Source organism: Engraulis encrasicolus, chromosome 9 (genome assembly GCF_034702125.1).
Source record: "Engraulis encrasicolus isolate BLACKSEA-1 chromosome 9, IST_EnEncr_1.0, whole genome shotgun sequence".
NCBI lineage: Eukaryota > Metazoa > Chordata > Actinopteri > Clupeiformes > Engraulidae > Engraulis > Engraulis encrasicolus.
The window spans coordinates 3,338,378-3,360,877 of record NC_085865.1 but is presented as its reverse complement, the minus strand read 5'-3'; the positions used below and the strand labels follow the sequence as shown (position 1 = coordinate 3,360,877).

Genomic DNA, 22,500 nt, shown 5'->3' with positions numbered 1-22,500 from the left:
ATCGCGGCGCTGACACCAATCGGGTCCAGCCGGTCCCCAGCTAGTGATGAATAGGCCGGCGCTGGCATTTTGGGGTCCCTGGTGTTTGGGGTTATTTATGGAGATTTGTAAAACGTGGTGTTATTACACACCAGACTACTGAAGACGTGGGGCTCCTCAGAAAGGTGTGTTGGCAAGAGATAGGCCTGTCGGGGTAAAAGGCCGTGACAAGGCCTATGTCCCCAGATGCTCTTTTAAGACCGTGAACACTGCTGCGCTTCTGTCTTGTGAGTGTGTGTGCGTGTGTGTGTGTGTGTGTGTGTGTGTGTGTGTGTGTGTGTGTGTGTGTGTGTGTGTGTGTGTGTGTATGTGTGAGTGTGTGTGTGTGTGTGTGTGTGTGTGTGTGTGTGTGTGTGTGTGTGTGCCTGCGTGCCTGCGTGCCTGCGTGCCTGCGTGCCTGCGTGCCTGCGTGCGTGCGTGCGCCTAAATATTTCAAAAGCACCTGCAGTGGAAGAGCTAACGTTAAATGCAGCGTGTAGTTGTGCCTCTTGCGTGACAAGCTTTTAGTAGTCTGCACTACACTACACGGCCGCAGCTACTGAAGCATCACAACATGGCCATTCAGGTGAGCTAGAGAGTCACAGAGCTACTGGCTGTACTCCCATTTTGTCCCTCGCTCTCGTATTTCAGGCTGTACTCCCATTTTGTCCCTCGCTCTCGTATTTCAGGCTGTACTCCCATTTTGTCCCTCGCTCTCGTATTTCAGGCTGTAGTCCCATTTGTCCCCCGCTCTCGTACTTCAGGCTGTACTCCCATTTGTCTCTATGTTTCAGGGTTCTATTATTGCAAGGGGGAGGGGGGGAAATCCCCCTTTAGGCAGACCTAGGCAGACCTAAGGACTGTTCCATTCAATGCTAGGAGTATTATGACACGCCCCTTTTAGGCAGACCGAAACCTGGTCATGTTAGGTGAACCATAGCAACCTATTGCATTGGCATATCTATATACTTAAAGAATATCAGGCTGTACTCCCATTTGTCTCTCTCCCGTCCTTCAGAGGGGCCGAGGAAGGACATTGAAAATGAACACTTGGAGTTGGAAGGAATTCAGACAGACAGCTCAGATGGGCTTGATTGCCAATACTATCCACCTAGTAGCTACCTTACAAGGGGAATAGATGGGGATACTATCTACCTAGCTACCTTACAAGACAAGATAGGGAAATAGATGGAGGTACTATCCACCTGTCAGGACTGCCTCTGGACTCATTGTTTACGTTACCCCCCCTACTGGCCTAATCGTGCTTTCCTCCATGTTTGTTTTGAATGTGCCATGTGCTCTTGCCTTGACAGCTCTCCCCGCCCCATTCTTGCCACCTGTTCTGTTTAATTCAATTATTGTTGACCCTGCTGCTCATTGTATCACTCTGATTACCTGCCCTACTTATACCTTGCTCATTTTGTGTTTCTTCATCTGGTTGTCCTGAGCCTGCACTTTGACTCTGTAAGTTTTGATCCTGAGATTCTTGTTTTTTGATCTTTGAACTAAACTCTGATTCTGGAACTCTGATTTTTGATTTTTTGTGACTGGGCCTTTTCTGAACCCTGCTTCTGAAAACCTTTGAGGATGGATTTTTTAGTTCATGGACATTTACTGAGACCTGATTTTGATAGCTTGAGATTTTTGCATTTTTTCAGGTTTTTTTTTAACTTTCTCCCTGTATCTCAGTTTTTGATGTTTACCTTTTTATTTTTTGACTCGCCTAACTGGACTGAACTCTGATTTTTGACAATCTCTTTTGGATGTTTTCAAGACTGCCTTATTTTGAGATGAACTTGTGTTGCTACTGTAATAAATCTCTGGAACTTCACTTTTCTGCATTTGGGTCCTGCTTATGCCGAGCCTGACACCACCTCGTAGCTACCTTACAAGATAGGGAAATAGATGGAGATGCTATCCACCCAGTAGCTACCTTACAAGACAAGATAGGGAAAGAGATGGAGATACTATCTACCTAGTATCTGCCTTACAAGATAGGGAAATGGATGGAGATATCCACCTAGCTACCTTACAAGATTAGGGAAATAGATGGGGACGACAACAACAACCGGGGGAACGTAATGGATAATGGGTTTGAGCAGGTGAGCAGTACAAGTAAGGTTGGACTAGAAAGCCGCTCGAATAGATATGGAGTGGAGCAACGCAGTCTCACCCCAAGTAGTCAATTTCTGACTACCTTGGACCAGACGGCAATTTTTGACGTCTTGGGTATTCCTTCCACGTCACATTTTGACTATGTGGCCTAACCCTAAACCTATTCCTAAACCTAACCTCAATGACGTTATGCTGCCACAAGGGGGCGCCTTTGAGGACATAGTCAAAATGTGACGTGGAAGGAATACCCAAGATGTCAAAAATTGCAGTCTTGGGGTGTCAAAAATCGAGTAGTCAAAAATTGACTACTTGGGGTGAGACTGTGTAGAGAGCTCTCCACGTGACCCCTCGGCTGTGTGAGTCGGGAACGAGCTGTGCTGAAGTAGAGAGAGAAGTAAGTAGCAGTAGCCGAGGTAGAGAGAGAACCGCAGTAGACACAGCTGGAGTGGCTACCCACTCATTACACTCCTGTCAGACTCTCAGTCATTACACACACACACTTCTCATAGGCTGTCAGTCATTACACACACACACTTCTCCCTGGCTCTCAGTCATTACACACACACACACACTTCTAATAGGCTCTCAGTCATTACACACACACACACACACACACTTCTCTTAGGCTTTCAGTCATTACACACACACACACTTATCCCTGGCTCTCAGTCATTACACACACACACACTTCTCTCTGGCTCTCAGTCATTTTGACATACTGTCTCACCTCCGCTCAGTCTAGATCAGTGATGGTGTCTCACCCTCCCAGTCTGTCAGTGATGGTGTCTCACCCTCCCAGTCTGTCAGTGATGGTGTCTCACCCTCCCATTCTGTCAGTGATGTTGTCTCACCCTCCCAGTCTGCCAGTGATGGTGTGTGTCACTTCATTTCAGTCTATATCAGGGATGTTGTCTCACCCTCCCAGTGTGTCAGTGATGGTGTGTGTCACTTCATTTCAGTCTATATCAGGGATGTTGTCCCTCTTCCAGTCAGTGACGGTGCCTCACGCGCCCAGTATGTCAGTGATGTTGTCTCAGCCTCTCTGTTTTTGTATCTCTCCATCTCATTTTGACTCATCATCTCTTACCATATAGGTGCGGGTTGCGCGTATGTGGATCATTTGAAATGTGGATATATATTTGTATCCGTTTATGTGTAAGCACAACATGTGACACCCGTAATAACTCCCTCTGTCTCAGCCTCTCTTACTCTCTTGGTCATTTAGCCTCCCTTCTTCTGAGCGCCGCGTCACCCTCTCTCGCTCTCTGAGTTTATCTGTGCCTTTATATCACCCTTGCACCCAGTGGTGTAGTGGGGATTTTTAAAGTGGGGGTACGTGATTTTTAACATCATCAAATAATTAGGCAACTTATCATGTTAAACCCCCCAACTGTTCTTAATCTACCGTGATTGCTTCTCCGTTTTTAACTGTTTGGTCAATCACCTGCAATACTGCTATGTGATCATTCCTTTTTGTATTCAAACATGGGCAGAAGATTTTTTTAAAAACTATCACTTCAGGAGAAGTGGGTGGACTGCGTACCCCCGCGTACCGTGCCCACTACACCCCTGCTCGCACCCTCTCTCAGTCATCCTGTCCCTCTTTGCCCCAGTCACAGTTCATGTCTGTTTACGTCCCCGTTGCAAGATTTGCACGACTACAGAAGAGTTTCTCAAGTTCTACATCTTGAATGTTTCATGTTCTAGACACTGTCATTGCTGAGAGTAACTCTGCATAAAACATGAATTCACTTCTAGCTTCCAGACAGCCACACACACACACACACACACACACACACACACACACGCACACGCACACGCACTCACACGCACACGCACACGCACACGCACTCACACACACACACAGCCCAGCCACACAGAGCTTCCTTCACTCTCCATTTTTGTCATTTTGTCTGCTCCTCTGTCTCCGTGATATCGTCTCACCCTCCTCCACAGTCTATGACTCATTGTGCCCCAGCCTCTCTAGGTCTCTCAGTCTCAGGTCATGTTCGTTAACTTTTCTTCCTTATTAATACATTATTACCAGAGTTTCCTCAAGTTCCACCTCTTCAAAGTTACTCTGACTACTTATTCAACCAATGGGCAAAGCCACGGATAATAGGCACTAAAACAGTGTTTCTCAAACCTTTTCAGACCGAGGACCACTTTGTTCCCCCAAAAATGTTCAAGGACCACCTGTCAACTGAATTGACAATTTACGGGTGCTAATTTGACACTGCTAATTTTGAAGCAGATTAATTTTAAGTCACATTACAATCCTGCCTTATTATGGTAAAAATATCACTTCAGCTATGTAATAATGTTACAAATAATAATGTTACAGCCTATTGCTAGCTTGTCTTGGAAAAATAGAATTCCTCTCGAAGACCACTTGAGCTCTGTCACGGACCACCAGTGGTCCCCGGACCACACTTTGAGAATCATTGCACTAAAATAATTGCCATTATGACGGTACGATTGCTCTTGAGAGGTGCATTTGTACAAGCACAAGTTATACTAGGGACACTGTGCAGGAAATGGTCAAAAAAGGTACTGCAACTATGCTGCTCATTGAAACTGGGCTGCCTATTGCCAAATTTGATCTTTACATGAAAGTTTACTTAGTAATAAACAAATATTTTCTAGTATGGTTCAAGTGCAGTCATTTTTGCAGCTGAAATAGCTGAATTGCTTTTTTTGGACATTCAAAATGGCGGACCATGGAGAAGATCCCCCTTTTCATGTATGAAAAGCGCATTTTTTCCAGTCATAATGAACACTTGATGGTGGTGTTAAGTATACATGAAAAAGGTAACAGTGAATGGGCAGCATGAATTCTGGAAATAAACAACTAAAAATCTCACACAGTGTCCCTTTAAATAGCAGGTATCAACTGAAAAGTAGAAAGCGAGGGACTTCCGGCCGGCCATGACGCGGATGGCAGCATAAAGCGGTAGCTCCCGAGTAAATTTATATTTCAAGCCCTAATTCATTAAATTTCAAACAGAACTATAATTTACACATTAAGGGGCAAATATGGCAGGTAGGGGCCAAAAAGACTCGAAAGAACCCAGGACACAGAGGCAAACAGGGACTCGAAATACTGCTAATCCAGTCGAGGAGCCCACGGCTAATTTGGATCTGATACTTCGAGAGTTAAGAGAATTCCGACAAGATAACAAATCACAGATGGAAGAAATCAAGGAAGAACTTGCCAGAACCAACACAAAGCTGGAGGAAGCCGAAAGTCGAATCGAAAAGGCAGAAGAAAGAATTCAAAAAGTCGAGGATATTGTGTCTGAAATGCTAAAGCTACATGCTCAGATGGAAGCGAGGCTAACCGACCAAGAGAGCCGCTCACGGCGTGATAACCTTCGGTTATACGGGATCCCAGAGGGGGCTGAAAAGGTCAGTACATCAGTGATTGAGTTTGTGGAACAGTTGATACGGGACAATCTTGACGTTGGCGATACAGCCCTGGACATTGAGAGAGCACACCGCTCACTAGGAGATGTGCCCCCACAAAACGCCCAGCCAAGATCTGTCGTTGTTAAATTTGCCAGCTTCCTGACCAAAGAGATGGTTCTCAGGAAAGCGTGGCAAAAGAAAGGCTTATTGCTGGATACAAACCAAATTAACGTGGACAATGACTACCCCCCGAGGATTCTACATAAAAGAAAGGAGTATGCGGCGGTTCGAAAGATCCTCAAGGACCATGACATCAAGTTCAACACGCTGTTTCCTGCCCGGTTGAAAGTGCGATATCAAGAAGGAGAGGAGATCTACGACACGGCCGAGGAGGCAACAAGAGATCTGGCTCGGAGAGGTTTCGACATCGCCGCCCCTGTCAAGCAACCGGAGACGATGATGGAGCGCCTAAGGAAATTATCATGGCAGAGGACCGGGCGAGCCCGCCGGCGAGGGAAAAACACCGGCGCAGAAGCGCCAAACTACAAAGAGCGTTTACAAGCATTCCGAAGAGATGAATCTTCCCACAACGCGGGTAGCGGTTAGTAAGGGAAAAAGTGAATGGGCTTGATCCCTGCCTCAATATGGTGGTGAGTTTGCTTGTGTGTAGTCCATAAAATAACAATGGTTCAAACCTTTGCTATAAAAAGTTATACTGTGCTATTATACACTCGGGAATACAAATGGACATGGGACCTAAAGCGGACACTTCAGGGGGCCCTCCTACTTACCGAGAGGGAGGCTATCCCCCAAACCCACCTACCTCCACCTGGTGGAGGGTCTTCAGTAAGACTCATCGCGTGGAAGTTTTTTTTTCTGTTTATTTCTTCATTTTCAGTTCAATGTTTACAATATGTATGTTTGCAGTTGTTCTTTACTGCACAGGGGTAGTTTTTCACTCAAATAGGACATGATTATTGACGAGCCTTAATGCAGAACGTAAATATAGCCACATATAATGTTCATGGTTTAAATAACCCAGTCAAAAGAGGGAAAATTTTAGCACAGCTCAAAAAAGATAAGGTTCAAGTAGCCTATCTGCAAGAGACTCACCTAAATACCACAGAGCATGCCAAACTTAACAGAATGGGTTTTAAATATGTTTTTGCATCATCAGATAGGTCAGGACACAAAAAAGGTGTTGCTATATTGATAGCAAGGGGTGTGAATTATGAACATATGTCAGAACTCACAGACACAGAAGGCAGGTATTTGATGATTACAGGTAAATTAGAAGGCACTGTAGTTACTTTACTCAATGTTTATGCTCCTCCAGGCAGTGGATGGCTGTTTTACAGGAAAATGTTTGATTTGATGACAACTAAAGCGCAAGGGGTGGTCATTTGTGGAGGGGACTTCAACACACATCTCCAGCCATCGCTAGACGTCTCAAATGGCAAGTCTGAGACAAAACCTATTAGTAGAAAAATGGTTGACTTAATGAAGGAACTGGGTATTATAGATATATGGAGAGAACTACACCCTACTACCCGAGACTATACATACTATTCAGCACCACATTCAGTGTATACCAGGATAGATTATTTCTTTATTTTCAGTAGGGATTTACATAAAATTGAGAGGTGTAACATAGGTCCAATTACTCTTTCAGATCACAGTCCTGTGTTTATCCACATGTCATTTAACAGGGAAAAAAGATCTACACTATGGAGACTGAACTCAAATATACTGAACAATCCAGATATTAAGAGGTGTTTACTAACGGAAATTGACATATTTATGGACTTAAATGATAATGGGGAGGTCACACCTGGTATCCTCTGGGATTCACTTAAGGCTGTTATGAGGGGTAAAATCATCGCCATATCCTCCTTTTTAAAGAAAAGTAGACTACAAAAGCGTCAAGAGTTGGAGACTAAACTAAAGCACCTGCAAAGGGTCCACAGTACCACCTCAGATGAGGCCGAAAAACAAAAAATCAAAGAGGTTAAGAGAGAGATAGAGGAAATGAGCACACAAGAAATACAAAATAAGCTTCTATTTCTAAAGCAACGGTACTATGAGGTTGGAGGGAAGGCAATGAAATTATTGGCATATAAATTGAAAAAGCAGCAAGCAGACAACACAATTTCTAAGATTCGAAATCCCGATTCTGGGGCAATTGAACATAGACAAGGGAAAATCCAGCAGTGTTTTGAAAAGTTTTACCAGACATTATACTCTCAGCAACATATAGACAATTCTTCACATATTGATACATTTCTGGCTGCACTTGACCTCCCCACTATCTCTGCAGAAGAAAATCAACAACTAGCTGCAGCAATCACAACAGATGAGATTAATGCCGCCATCTCAAGGTTAAAAATCAAACAAGTCACCAGGCCCAGATGGTTTTACTGGGGAATGGTACAAATCTTTAAAAGAAAAGTTAGCTCCTATATTGTTGGACACTTTCAACTGGGTCTTGAGGGAAAACAAAATTCCACCATCTTGGAAAGAGGCAACAATTTCAGTAATCCCCAAGGAAGGGAAAGACTTGTTGGAGTGCGGCAGTTTCCGCCCTATTAGTGTATTAAATATAGACTACAAATTATTTACATCTATACTGACACATAGAATTGATAAAATTCTACCAATGTTAATCCACACAGACCAGACTGGTTTTATAAGACAAAGGCAAACTCAGGATAGCGTGAGAAGAACACTTCATATCATCAATCATATTATACAAAAAGATACAGAAGCAATGTTGGTAAGTTTGGACGCAGAGAAGGCGTACGACTCAGTCCGATTGTCCTTCCTGTACAAAGTTTTATCAAAATTTGGATTTCATAAATCAATCATCAAGACATTCCAAGCCCTATATGACAAACCTACTGCCAGGATTAAGGTAAATGGAGCCCTTTCAGAATCATTTACCCTGGAACGGGGAACAAGGCAGGGATGTCCAGCCTCCCCTATGCTTTTCGCACTATTCATAGAACCCCTGAGTCAGTGGATAAGACAGAATGGTGACATCAAAGGGATAACTATACACAACGAGGAACACAAACTTGCCCTTTTCGCAGATGATGTTTTAGTATACATAACAAAGCCTAACCTGACATTCCCTAAACTTATGACTGGATTGGAAAATTATGGTGCCCTTTCTGGTTATAAACTAAATGTCCAGAAGACCCAAGTGCTAACATTCAATTTTTGTCCCTCCAGCTCCCTGGTAGGAAAATACAATCTAAAATGGGAGACAGACCATATTAGATATCTTGGAGTAAATCTCCCAAAAGATATCACAAAACTAACCTGCTTAAATTATGGGCCACTAAATAACAACATTAAATCTGACATACAGAGGTGGGGCTCTATTCCCTTCCTTGGTCTCTACTCAAGGGTTGAATCTATAAGAATGAATGTGCTACCAAGACTTTTGTACCTCTTCCAGAGTCTGCCAGTGGACATACCAATAAAACAGTTCATAGAATGGGACAAAATGATATCTAGATTTCTGTGGCAAGGCAAAAGGCCCAGGATTAGGTTCAAAACTCTCCAACTACATAAAGACCATGGCGGTCTTGGCCTCCCCTGTTTGCGGGAATATTATTTTGCAGCCCAATTAAGACCTCTTCTGTGCTGGAGCAACCCATCATATTCCGCAAGATGGAAAGATATAGAGAGCAATTTCAGCAAGATTCCTTTAGCAGCAGTAATGGCAGACACAAAATTAATAAACAATATGATTGGGAAAAACAACCCATGGATTAACACTACATTGAAAATATGGCAGAAAGTAATAAAACTTTGCGATTTAGAACAAAGCATAAAAATACTACGTTGGTGCGCCTATGACACAGATTTCTCCCCTAACACTTTGGATTCTAGTTTTAAGACCTGGTCTAAAGTAGGGCTGACTACTTACCACTCCTTTGTAAGCAAAGGCGCACTCAAAAGCTTTGAGCTTTTGCAGCAGGAGAATAGATTACAGCCTCAAGATTTCTATAGATACATTCAACTAAGGCGATATTTTCAGGAGAATATCGCCAGAGCGTTAGAGGGGCAAAAGACGGGCATCTTAGATGTGCTCCTTGTGACAATTAGCTCAGGAACTTGCAAGAAGGGTGTATCTAAACTATATCAAGCATTACGCCAAGCTAGCCCAGACAACACCCTTTACATTAAACACAGATGGGAAAAAGAAAGTGGCATTATAATATCTGATGAAGAATGGGGAAATCTGTGGAGATTGCAATGGGGAACAACATGCTCAAACACATGGCGCGAATACAGTTGGAAAAATGTATCTAGATTTTTCATAACACCACTACAGCAACGTACACAACTGCCAAGTACTGCCTGCTGGAGGGCTTGTGGGGCAAAGGAGGCCAACCATTTTCACATCTTCTGGGATTGCCCTGTAGTATCACCTTACTGGCAGGATGTCCATTACCACCTGAACAAGGTCTTTGATGTAGACATTCCTTATAGTTTTGAGACTTTATACTTGGGAAATATTACAATGGATGTCTGGGATTACTGGGATAAAAAGCTGTTACTTATTCTGCTGGTAGCAAGCAAAAAAACAATATCCAGGAGATGGTTAAAGCCAAACCCTCCTACAATAGGAGAGTGGTTAGATGTAATTCATGATGTATATACAATGGAAAAGTTGACCTACTCCCTAAAAACAAAGTTAGGAGACTTCTCCAGGATCTGGCAAAGATTGACTGGATATGTTAAACAAGCGAATTTAAGATCAGATTTTGCTTGAGGCACCTTTTTCTAATATATACTATGTACATGTCCTTTATTTCATTTTGTCATTTCTTTTTCTTAAGCAATACAGTGAAACTCCCCTCAATGTTCAAATCTTGTTCTGTTTTCTCATTGTAATTGGGAAAAAAAAAAAGTTTTGTCGGAAAAAGTGGCTTAGACATACAGTGTTGAGAAGACTGGTGGGATATTCTCTGGGGATTCTTCTGCCGTAAACAATCCTATATATACCTTTTTTTTTGTTTCTTTTTGTAACCAGTTGTGGATTTGGCAAGGAGAGTGACTCTATAAACACTGAAAGGAGAAAAGCATGAATAATATCCTGTGATGTATGTATCTCTTAAGCCTTAATAAAGAAAAAATTACAAAAAAAAAAAAGAAAAGTAGAAAGCGTGATGAATATAATGTCTCTGTTGAGTGTCTAGTTTGTGCATCATAAGCATTTTAATTTCCCAAAATAGAAATAGTTTTTGCCCGACACTGAAGAAGGTTGACCCCGAAACGTCTGACGGGCAATAAACCACAAAAACTTGGAGTGCTGTCCTGCTTTTTCTTTAATTCATATATTCTCGAGGAATGAGCACCCAGTTGTTTACTGTACTTTGTTTGAGTTGAGCGCGTTACGGTCCTTAGCTTAATTTCCCAAAATAGAAATAGTCAAATATAAACTGCCTGTTGGGTGCGTCAGAAACATGATCAGTGAAGCGGCGTACACACACATTGCTAGCTTCTCGCTTGCTCGCCTACTCGCCACTCTTAGCTGAAAGTTCCCGCGGCTTTAACTGCCAATGAACAGGCAAGAAGTACCGAGCTCTGCATACCAATTGGTTACTCGCTTACTCGCCTCTCTCGAAGTTAAAATATTCTCAACTCGGGATCCTCCCACATCGCATTGCTTGTACAGTACTCGCCTACTCGCCTGCTCGTCTCGCTGGAACACATTGACACTCTATTGAGTTCATTCACTGAGCAAGTAACTAGCAGCGACGTGTGTATACGGCCCTTATGGAGTGAAGTCAGGTGTGCTGTACCCAAATCCATAATGCAGGGGCAGAGCTGGCTAATTTGGTGACCTTGGTGAAATATAAATATTCGTTTACTTTACAAAAGTGAGAAATTAAGATTGCACCTACCTTTTTTGTGTGTTTACCACGACTGGCTTGACAGTTGGGGCCCCTATGGAGGACAGATGTGGTCGGGGCCCTTGGCAATTGCCTAGGTTTGCCTAATGGAAAGTCCGCCTCTGCCATAGTGCTGCAAGTTTACATGGTTTAGACCCAAACCCAGAGCACTGCAAGTGTAATTGCTCCAGACCCAAACGGTTTGTGGTGCAGGTGTATCTGATCGAGACCCAGATTCATAGAGGTGCAGTTGTATTGTGTACAAGTAATTAATGTGGTCACTCTGGTAAAACCAGGCTACATCTGTACATGCACAAGTTACACTTTAAATAGCAAGTGTCATCTGAAAAATACACAGTGTGATGGATATAATGTATTTTTTTAGCATCTAAACTGTCCACCATAAGCTGGTAAATAAAATGTTCATATCCCAAAATAGCCAGATAGAGACTGCTTGTCTTTTCAGTGCATCAGCAACGTGATCAGTAAGGGGTGCTGCCAGGTGTTCTTGGTCTAGATCCAAACCCTGAGTGGTGCAAGTTTACTTGTTCTAGACCCAAACCCAGAGCACTGCAGGTGCACTTGGTCCAGACCCAAACGGTTAGTGGTGCAGGTGCAGGTGTCTCTGACCCAAATTGCGAGAGGTGGAGTTCTGTTTGCCCCAGGCCCAAACCCAGGTCTTCCTTTGGCTTTGCTTGCCCTGGTGCTGAACAACAAAAAATATGTTTTGTGTGAAAAGGTTTGCACACTCTTTTGCATATTTGTCTCATAAAAAGAAAAAAAGAACTCAAAGAAGAAAAAATCCAAAGGAGTGTGCGAACCGTTAAAAAAAAAAAAAAAAAGATCTGCACATCGCAGGTGCATCAGCTCCAGACCCACACCCAGAGTGCTTGGCAGGTGGATCTGGATCAAACCCCATATCAGTATGGATTGCTTTGGGCTTGGCAGGTGGATCTGGATCAAACCCCATATCAGTATGGATTGCTTTGGGCTTAGCACTCGCTCTGCTGCTGCAAGCCATGACACTACTGACTCAGGCAAAATAGAGCTGAGACTGTACTGTGTGTGTGTGTGTGTGTGTGTGTGTGTGTGTGTGTGTGTGTGTGTGTGTGTGTGTGTGTGTGTGTGTGTGTGTGTGTGTGTGTGTGTGTGTGTGTGTGTGTGTGTGTGTGTGTGTGTGTGTGTGTGTGTGTGTGTGTGTGTGAGTTTGTGCGTGTATATTTGTGTGTGTGTGTGTGAGAGAGAGAGAGAGAAAGAGAGAGAGAGAGAGAGAGAGAGAGAGAGAGAGAGAGGGAGAGAGAGAGAGAGAGAAAGAGAGAGAGAGAGAGAGAGAGAGAGAGAGAGACCAAAGCGGAGGCAAGAATACTCATTTTTCCTCTTCTGACAGGGCTGGGTATTTATGGAAGCAGTTAATGTTCACGCAGCACAGACGATTTGGATGATTGATGATGAACTCCACTATTAGACTCCACACAGCTGGTCATGCGTCACTCCACCCCCCCTTCCCCATACTGTTAACACCCCAAACCCCACTTCCCCACCCTAAAGTCAGCGCTCATTGCCTCCCCATCCCTCAGTGACAGAGTTATTTTCTGGTTTTGTGGGGTGAACAATCTAAGGTTGAGGTGGATTTTCAGAGAAGAAGTCATTGTGATCTCGCCTGATGAACTGAGCGAGAGAGTAATGCAGAGACTAGCTTAACTCATTCACTGGAATTGAGCTGGCACAAGCCCCTTTCCTGACCCATAACCCTCACTGACAAGAATCATTTGTTTTTTTTGAGGGCTGCATGAATTGCACCTGGGCATTTTTCTCATGACGTCAGGCATTGCTTTGGAAGCAGGAATAAGTTGTATCCGGCGGCATGGACATAAAATAAAATGCATGCCGCTGTTTTCCGTGGTTGTCTGCCTGAACCCGTAAGATGTTTACACCTGCTTCACTTCAACATCTAACTTGTTTGACGTAATGGCAATTAAAACAAAAAAAGCTGAATTGCCATGCTCAAAGCCAGGGCCACTGCTAGGCATAAGCAGAGTAAGCAGAGCATGTAGGGCCTCAACCACTTTTCCCCCAAAATCGGGGCCTCCTAAATTAGAGTGACTAAAAAAGTTATTGTTATTGTTATTATTTAATTATTTGGGGAGCGTACTGACCAGTTATGCTTAGGGCCCCCAAAACCTCAGCAGTGGCCCTGCTCAAAGCATGGAACAGCACAGCACGGCACAGCACAGCACAGCGCGGCGCAGCGCGGCACAGCACGGCACAGCGCGGCACTGCACAGCACAGCACAGCACAGCACAGCACAGCACGGCACAGCACAGCACAATACACAGCACGGCACGGCACAGCACAGCACGGCACAGCACGGCACAGCGCGGCACAGCGCGGCACAGCGCGGCACAGCACGGCACAGCACGGCACAGCGCGGCACAGCGCAGCACAGCACAGGACAGCACGGCACGGCACACAGCACAGGACAGCACAGCACAGCACGGCACAGCAGGACATGGCACGGCACAGCATGGCACGGCACGGCACAGAACAGCATGGCACGCCACAGCATGGCACAGCACAGCACAGCACAGCGCGGCACAGCGCGGCACAGCACGGCACAGCACAGCACGGCACAGCACAGCACAATACACAGCACGGCACGGCACAGCACAGCACAGCACAGCACAGCACAGCACAGCGCAGCACAGCATGGCACAGCACAGCACGGCACAGCACGGCGCGGCGCAGCACAGCACAGCACAGCACAGGGCAGCACAGCACAGCGCAGCACAGCACAGCACAGGACAGCACAGCACAGCACTACACAGCACAGCGCAGCACAGCGGAGCAGAGAGAGCATCATAGCTCATTCTCCGTGAGGAAGTTGGCCTGGTGGCAAGATGCGCCTCTGAGCACAGCACAGCACAGCGCAGCACAGCACAGCACAGCACAGCACAGCACAGCACAGCACAGCACAGCACAGCACAGCACAGCACAGCACAGCACAGCACAGCACTACACAGCACAGCACAGCACAGCACAGCACAGCACAGCACAGCACAGCACAGCACAGCACAGCACAGCACAGCACAGCACTACACAGCACAGCACAGCACAGCACAGCACAGCACAGCACAGCACAGCACAGCACAGCACTACACAGCACAGCACAGCACAGCACAGCACAGCACAGCACAGCACAGCACAGCACAGCACAGCACTACACAGCACAGCACAGCACAGCACAGCACAGCACAGCACTACACAGCACAGCACAGCACAGCACAGCACTACACAGCACAGCACAGCACAGCACAGCACAGCACAGCACAGCACTACACAGCACAGCACAGCACAGCACAGCACAGCACTACACAGCACAGCACAGCACAGCACAGCACAAAGGAGCAGAGAGAGCGTCATAGCTCATGCTCCGTGAGGTAGTTGGCATAACCTGCGGCTGCTGTTTCTACTTCATAGCTGCTGTGTCGGCATCATCCCCATTCCACACCTGAGATTTATATTCCGCCTTATTTAGCAGCTTGACAAGCCCTGCGCTCACAAACCGCTCCCCGCGCTCACAAACCGCTCCCCGCACTATTTGGGGAGATCACTCATAACTTTCAGGCCCCCGAGCCAGAGATGTGTCAGCACAGGTTTTCATTTATGTCTCCTTCTCCTCTCGCAATGATGCTGATGATGCATGTATGCATTTATCTTTTGAGGAGAAAATCTTGAATCTTGAATGCTGCGTAAACAGTACAAAAATCCAGTGTTAATTTGAGATGTCAGCTCAGGTTTTCATTTGCGTCTCCTTCTCCTCTCTCATCATGCTGCTGAGGATGCATGTATGCGTTTATGTTTTTTGAGGAGAAAAAAAAGCACAAACATTTTTTCTCTTGTACAAGATTATTAAATAAACTTGAATCTTGCATACTGCATAAACAGTACAAAGATGCAGTGCTTAATTTGAGATTTGTCAGAGCAGGTTATCATTTATGTCTCCTTCCCGTCTCGCCTGACGATGATGAATGCATGTATGCTGCATGCACAGTTAAGTAAAAAAAAGTACTGAATCGATTTGGACCATATCTTCTATCCCTAGAAAAGTGTTGAATGAACACCGCATTGTCTGTTACTGTTTATTGGCACCAACTATAAAGGGTTGATGCAACTGACTCACCAAAAACAATCTCGGAGCGTGTAAAACCTGTGAATTGCTCCAATCACTAAAAACTAAATGTAAAATAACAAAACAAAAACCGACACACAGATATTGGGGCTGAAACTGATAAGACCAGTTCCCAGCACATTGCACACTATGTTAGCAACAAGACAGCAGCAACACAGTACAACTCAGTAGGACCTGGCCCCAACACTCTGCAATTCATCTACTCTCCACTGTAGTGTGTCACATCACATGAACGCTCCCTGAACTTTCCAATGTGCACACATTCGTATTCTCCCAAGGCCCATGTTGAGGTCGTAGTGTACAGCCAAAAGGGTTGTCAGGTTCAGTCGACTGGGTGGGTGGGGAGGGGATGTTGAGTGTATAAAGAGTTCTCTGTCAGGTCTGTGAATGTCATCTGGAAGAAAGGAAACTAGAAAGGCAATTAGCCCCATCACACACACACACACACTCTCTCTCTCACACACATATATCCATCCCACACACACACACACACACACACACTCTCTCTCACACACACATATCCATCCCACTATCCCCCCCCCCCCCCCCCCCCCCACACACACACACACACACACACTCTCTCTCTCACACACATATATCCATCCCACTATCCCCCCACCCCTGCTTGTCAGTGTCACCCTGGACATGTAATCCAAGATTAACGTCATGCTTATGCTGTTCCATTCTGCAAGATCCATCTATTCTGCTCCCCCGTCTTTCTCTCCTCATGTCTTTCTCTCCTCATGTCTTTCTCTCCTCATGTCTTTCCACTAGTGTGAGCAGGAGACTGTCTCTCTCTCCTCATGTAGGCAAGGGGCTGTCTTTCTGTCCTCAAGCAGGCAGCAGACTGTCTCTCTCTCCTCGTGCAGGCAGCAGACTGTCTCTCTCTCCTCGTGCAGGCAGCAGACTGTACTGTCTCTCTCCGCTGCTCCCAGTGTAGGCAAGGAACTGTCTCTCTCTCCTCATGCAGGCAGGAGACTGTCTCTCTCTCCTCAAGCAGGCAGCAGACTGTCTTTCTCTCCTCAAGCAGGCAGCAGACTGTCTCTCTCTCCTCAAGCAGGCAGCAGACTGTACTGTCTCTCTCTCCTCATGCAGGCAGCAGACTGTACTGTCTCTCTCTGCTGTTCCCAGTGTAGGGAAGGAACTGTCTCTCTCTCCTCAAGCAGGCAGCAGACTGTACTGTCTCTCTCTCCTCATGCAGGCAGCACACTGTACTGTCTTTCTCTCCTCATGCAGCAGACTGTCTCTCTCTCCTCATGCAGGCAGCAGACTGTCTCTCTCTCCTCAAGCAGGCAGCAGACTGTATTTCTCTCCTCAAGCAGGCAGCAGACTGTACTGTCTCTCTCTCCTCAAGCAGGCAGCAGACTGTCTCTCTCTCCTCAAGCAGGCAGCAGACTGTACTGTCTCTCTCTCCTCAAGCAGGCAGCAGACTGTCTCTCTCTCCTCAAGCAGGCAGCAGACTGTACTGTCTCTCTCTCCTCAAGCAGGCAGACTGTCTTTCTCTCTGCATGCCTTTACACCAGCGCAGGCAGGAGACTGTCTCTCTCTCCTCATGTCTTTGCAGTAGGCAAGGGACTATCTTTCTCTCCCCATGTCTTTCCACTAGTGTGAGCAGGAGACTGTCTCTCTCTCCTCATGTAGGCAAGGGGCTGTCTTTCTGTCCTCAAGCAGGCAGCAGACTGTACTGTCTCTCTCTGCTGCTCCCAGTGTAGGGAAGGAACTGTCTTTCTCTCATCATGCAGCAGACTGTCTCTCTCTCCTCATGCAGGCAGCAGACTGTCTCTCTCTCCTCATGCAGGCAGCAGACTGTACTGTCTCTCTCTCCTCAAGCAGGCAGCAGACTGTACTGTCTATCTCTCCTCAAGCAGGCAGCAGACTGTACTGTCTATCTCTCCGCTGCTCCCAGTTTAGGCAAGGAACTGTCTCTCTCTCCTCATGCAGGAGGCTGTCTCTCTCTCCTCATGTAGGCAAGGGGCTGTCTTTCTCTCCTCAAGCAGGCTGCAGACTGTACTGTCTATCTCTCCTCAAGCAGGCAGCAGACTGTCTCTCTCTCCTCAAGCAGGCAGCAGACTGTACTGTCTCTCTCTCCTCAAGCAGGCAGCAGACTGTCTTTCTCTCTGCATGCCTTTACACCAGCGCAGGCAGGAGACTGTCTCTCTCTCCTCATGTCTTTGCAGTAGGCAAGGGACTGTCTCTCTCTCCTCATGTCTTTGCAGTAGGCAGGAGACTATCTTTCTCTCCTCATGTCTTTGAAGTAGGCAAGGGACTGTCTCTCTCTCCCCATGTCTTTGCAGTAGGCAGGGGACTATCTTTCTCTCCCCATGTCTTTGCAGTAGGCAAGGGACTATCTTTCTCTCCTCATGTCTTTGCAGTAGGCAGGAGACTGTCTCTCTCTCCCCATGTCTTTGCAGTAGGCAGGAGACTGTCTCTCTCTCCCCATGTCTTTGCAGTAGGCAGGAGACTGTCTCTCTCTCCTCATGTCTTTGCAGTAGGCAAGGGACTATCTTTCTCTCCTCATGTCTTTGCAGTAGGCAAGGGACTATCTTTCTCCTAGCATGCACAAGTGTGGGCAGGGGACTGTGTGTCTGTCTTTTCTCATGTCTTTCTCGTGTGTGTGTGTGTGTGTGTGTGTGTGTGTGTGTGTGTGTGTGTGTGTGTGTGTGTGTGTGTGTGTGTGTGTGTGTGTGTGTGTGTGTGTGTGTGTGTGTGTGTGTGTGTGTGTGTGTGTGTGTGTGTGTGGCTCTGTGAGAGAGAGCTTGAGAAGTAAATGACCATTCTGCTTCTTCTTATTATTTTTATTTCTAGGGTGCCAGAGTAATTCTGCTTCTTCTTTTTATTTTTATTTCTAGGGTGCCAGAGTGCAGAACTCCGCCAAGAACTTGGGAGTGAGAGACCGCACCCCGTCATCCGTGTCAAGGTAACCAAAACACAGAGACCTCACTAGAGTGTGTGTGTGTGTGTGTGTGTGTGTGTGTGTGTGTGTGTGTGTGTGTGTGTGTGTGTGTGTGTGTGTGTGTGTGTGTGTGTGTGTGTGTGTGTGTGTGTGTGTGTGTGTGTGTGTGTGTGTGTGCGCGCGCGTGCGTGTGTGTGTAAGATAAACTGTATGTGTGTGTGCACATGTGTGTGTACAATTACATATACTCCAACTGAAAAACGTCATCTTTTACCACCTGCTCCCCCCACTCCACCCCTTCTCCCTGCCAAGGTAACCAAATTATAGACTTCCTTCTAAGAGTAATTTTTCTGCCCTTCTCTCTCTCTCTCTCTCTCTCTCTCTCTCTCTCTCTCTCTCTCTCTCTCTCCTGCCTGTTATTCATCTTTTAAAGAAATGAATTACACATTGGCACTTCTTTAGCGACCGCAAGGGTGACATGAAAAATTAAGAGAGAGAGCTAAATTTGACGAGGGCCTGTGTTAATTATACACCAGTGTGAAGATGGCCGCGGCAGACGAGAACTTAGTGAAAGTTTGACATCAACACATTAGCAGACAGAAACTTTGCACAAGTCAGGCGCGATGCGGCTATTGTTGGGGGACAATGTTAATTGACTTTCCTTTTCTTCGTTTGCATTGTAAATGTGTGAAGATGGCCGCGCCACAGTGGTTCCCAAACTGGGGGTCAAAAGGGGCATTGGCAGTCACTGGCGCATTAACGAGGGGGCTAGGGAGGGCTCAAGCCCAGGGGCCTCAGCCAATCAGGGGCCTCCTAAGGTGCCTTGGAATATTAATAAAAACAATAAACTATTGCGGCCGCCTTCATTATTGTAGTCCTAGAATCTATGGCTAAAATAAATGAACGTGCAATAGCCTGCTGTAAGAGACACAACACGAACCCACCCCAATGAGCAGCAGCCCATAACATTGTATCATCGCGACACCTTAATAGCTGTTAAATGTAACAATGTTAACGTCTCAGCAGCCCACTCGCTGACAGAACAGCAGCAGAGTTAAGAAGTGAAGATAGAGATTAGGACTAGTTCTAGAACATGTCAGTAGTGCACAGAATAGAGGTAGGCGACTGATTACTAGGCTATTTCATATTTTCACTGTTGATGGAGGCAAATCCGAAAACATCATAGAAAAACGGGAGAAAGTAGGACCTATTGCCTACCTTTCCTACAGCGTTTGGATTCTGTATTAGCGATGTTAGCTGCACATATCTACGGCTTGCTAGCTGTGAGTTGGGTGTGTAGGCCTATGGGAAACCATGTGGATTTAAGGGGAATATTATCCTATTTGAAGTTCTGTGATCAAGCCAACGTTTGAAGGTAATGCCATTGGTTATTAAATTGGCTGTGGCATGTTGGGTCCATGCAGTAAGCCTCGTGCTTTGAACTAGATTCCTTCAGATATTAATTTCCTTGCTCATGTGCGCTGCCTGTGCAATGTAGCCTATAGGCTTGACTGAGGTGGATTCTTTTAGAAAAAGTTTACATGCTCAAAACGGCATCACTCACTGGTAGGCTATTTTTTCTTGATTAAGTGTTAATGTCACTGTGCATAGCAGACTAACAGATGAGATGTAGGCAATCAAGGTTTAGCCTACAATTATTCGCCACTTAAAGGATAGTTCCGGCGTAAAATGAAAGTTTCACCATCGCTTTCTCATGCCACATAATGTATCTAATGATGAGCCATTCTGGGCAATGCCGCGCCGTTATGGAGTTAGCTAATTTTAAGCTTTTTGGCGAAAAACGCAGCCAATGCATCACGGCGGGGCCAATTATAGGCCTATTATTTTCTGATGTTTCCCCGCTATAAACAACTTCAAAAACGCTACACACTTCATCACAAAGGTCTCGTCAATCAAACCGAGGCACAGAGAAGATCATCGGACCACACAGTCTTTCACTGGCCAGTGCTTTCAGAGGTGTCTCACTGTTGCAACTCTCTGACCCGGATGCAGGCTACTCAATCAGGTGGCTAGGTAGGCTAAACATGGTCCGCGGTTCTTACACCGGCTGCGACCGTAAAATGAAAAGCTGGAACCCCGACCGTTTTCACCGACTGCCACTGTCTAAACCAGCCATATTACGGGAATGGCTAATAGCATTAGAAGTGGACGAAACTGACATAAAAACCCTGAGGGATCGCTACTACCGTGTATGGAGGGAGCATTTCGAGGATGATGACTACAACAAGAGTAAGGGAGATGGAACACCTAAACGAAACCGTCTAAAGATGAATGCTGTACCAAAAAGGCGCATGGCTATGGAGGTATGTTTGAAGAGAGAGAAACATGTGTAAATGTGTCTGGCTCATGAATCTTGAGTGTCTGTGAAACTGGTTGCAACACCGCGCGTCTTTGCCAGCAAGCACTCTGTTTTGGGAAGGCATACAGGTGCAGTAAATGTAGCCCACTACAGGAGATAAATAAACTGTCAAAACAAACTAGCGCGGGATGGCTTGTTATGTGAAATTGTGCGACCTGAGGCATTCGATGTGGTTGATGTCAAGCATGCTAGAGTAGTTTGTGAAGTAGACACTAATTGACCAGGGCGCGCAAGGTCAGATGGACCATTACGCAACGGAGGAGGGCTGGAGGAATTTTATAAAGTCGTACTAGAAGTGCTCTTACAGATGTAAGTACACCACCAGTGGTGTGTTATTACAAAGTTGAATCCATGTTATATTATACCGTGTTGCAATTACTTTGTAAGAGTAGTCTGCCTACCTGATCGAACGTCTGGGAGTGATAAAACCACCTGGGGCTACACGTCCGGGAGTGATCTCAGTTGGGAGTGTCCATCTGCCACCGGTACTCTCCATACAACTCTTCAAGTCTGCTGCCTGCACACACGGTAGTCGCGATCCCTCTGGGTTTTTATGTCAGTTCTGATGCTATTAGCCATTCCCGTAATATGGCTGGTTTAGACAGTGGCAGTCGGTGAAAACGGTCGGGGTTCCAGCTTTTCATTTTACGGTCGCAGCCGGTGTAAGAACCGCGGACCATGTTTAGCCTACCTAGCCACCTGATTGAGTAGCCTGCATCCGGGTCAGAGAGTTGCTTGCAACAGTGAGACACCTCTGAAAACACTGGCCAGTGAAAGACTGTGTGGTCCGATGATCTTCTCTGTACCTCGATTTGATTGACGAGACCTTGTGATGAAGTGTGTAGCGTTTTTGAAGTTGTTTATAGCAGGGAAACATCAGAAAATAATAGGCCTATAATTGGCCCCGCCGTGATGCATTGGCTGCGTTTTTCGCCAAAAAGCTTAAAATTAGCTAACTCCATAACCCAGAATGCCCAGAATGGCTCATCATTAGATACATTATGTGGCATGAGAAAGCGATGGTGAAACTTTCATTTTACGCCGGAACTATCCTTTAAGAATGATTTAGTTTTGGCAATCCCTTCAATGGGTCCGTGGATTTCGGTCTGTTGGTTGAGGGAACCATGTGTTTTGCGCCGTTCTCAGACAAAGTGTCAAATACCGATTTTAGGAAAATGTTTATAGCCAATAACTTTTGCAGTCTAACCAACCAGCGTGCTCTCTTTCGAGCAGTGTGTGAAAACTGGTTTTGAACATGCTAGTACATTTCACAGCCTCTCTCTCGTGCTCCCTCACTCTCCCTCTCGTATAGTCTGCGTAGAGCGTAATCTAGCCTTATCGAATTTTTGACACACGGTGTAGGCTACAATTTATCTTGCTTGCACGCTCTCATTGGCATTGTGTGCGTTGTCCCGACTAAGCACCAGGGAATAGCAGGGAAGCTCCCTTCATGAACTTTAGATGTGGCTTGTCTGCGTTCCATTTCATGAAGTCACCGTGCCATTATTTTCATAATAGGCCTATTTAATTCGGACATATCGTTGTTTGTGTGGTTTTCTGCCGTTGTCTTTGCAACTCATACGTGTGTGCA

General features: G+C 45.8%; 1 protein-coding gene across 1 annotated transcript in view; it reads left to right on the top strand.

The window, feature by feature from the left end:
* Nucleotides 1-22,500, top strand: part of prex2 (phosphatidylinositol-3,4,5-trisphosphate-dependent Rac exchange factor 2) — a 381,262-nt gene that overhangs the window by 354,982 nt on the left and 3,780 nt on the right. Inside the window, exon 39 of the mRNA XM_063206407.1 lies at nucleotides 18,486-18,553. Coding sequence (XP_063062477.1) covers nucleotides 18,486-18,553 — 68 coding nt within the window. The remainder of the gene's footprint in view (nucleotides 1-18,485; nucleotides 18,554-22,500) is intronic.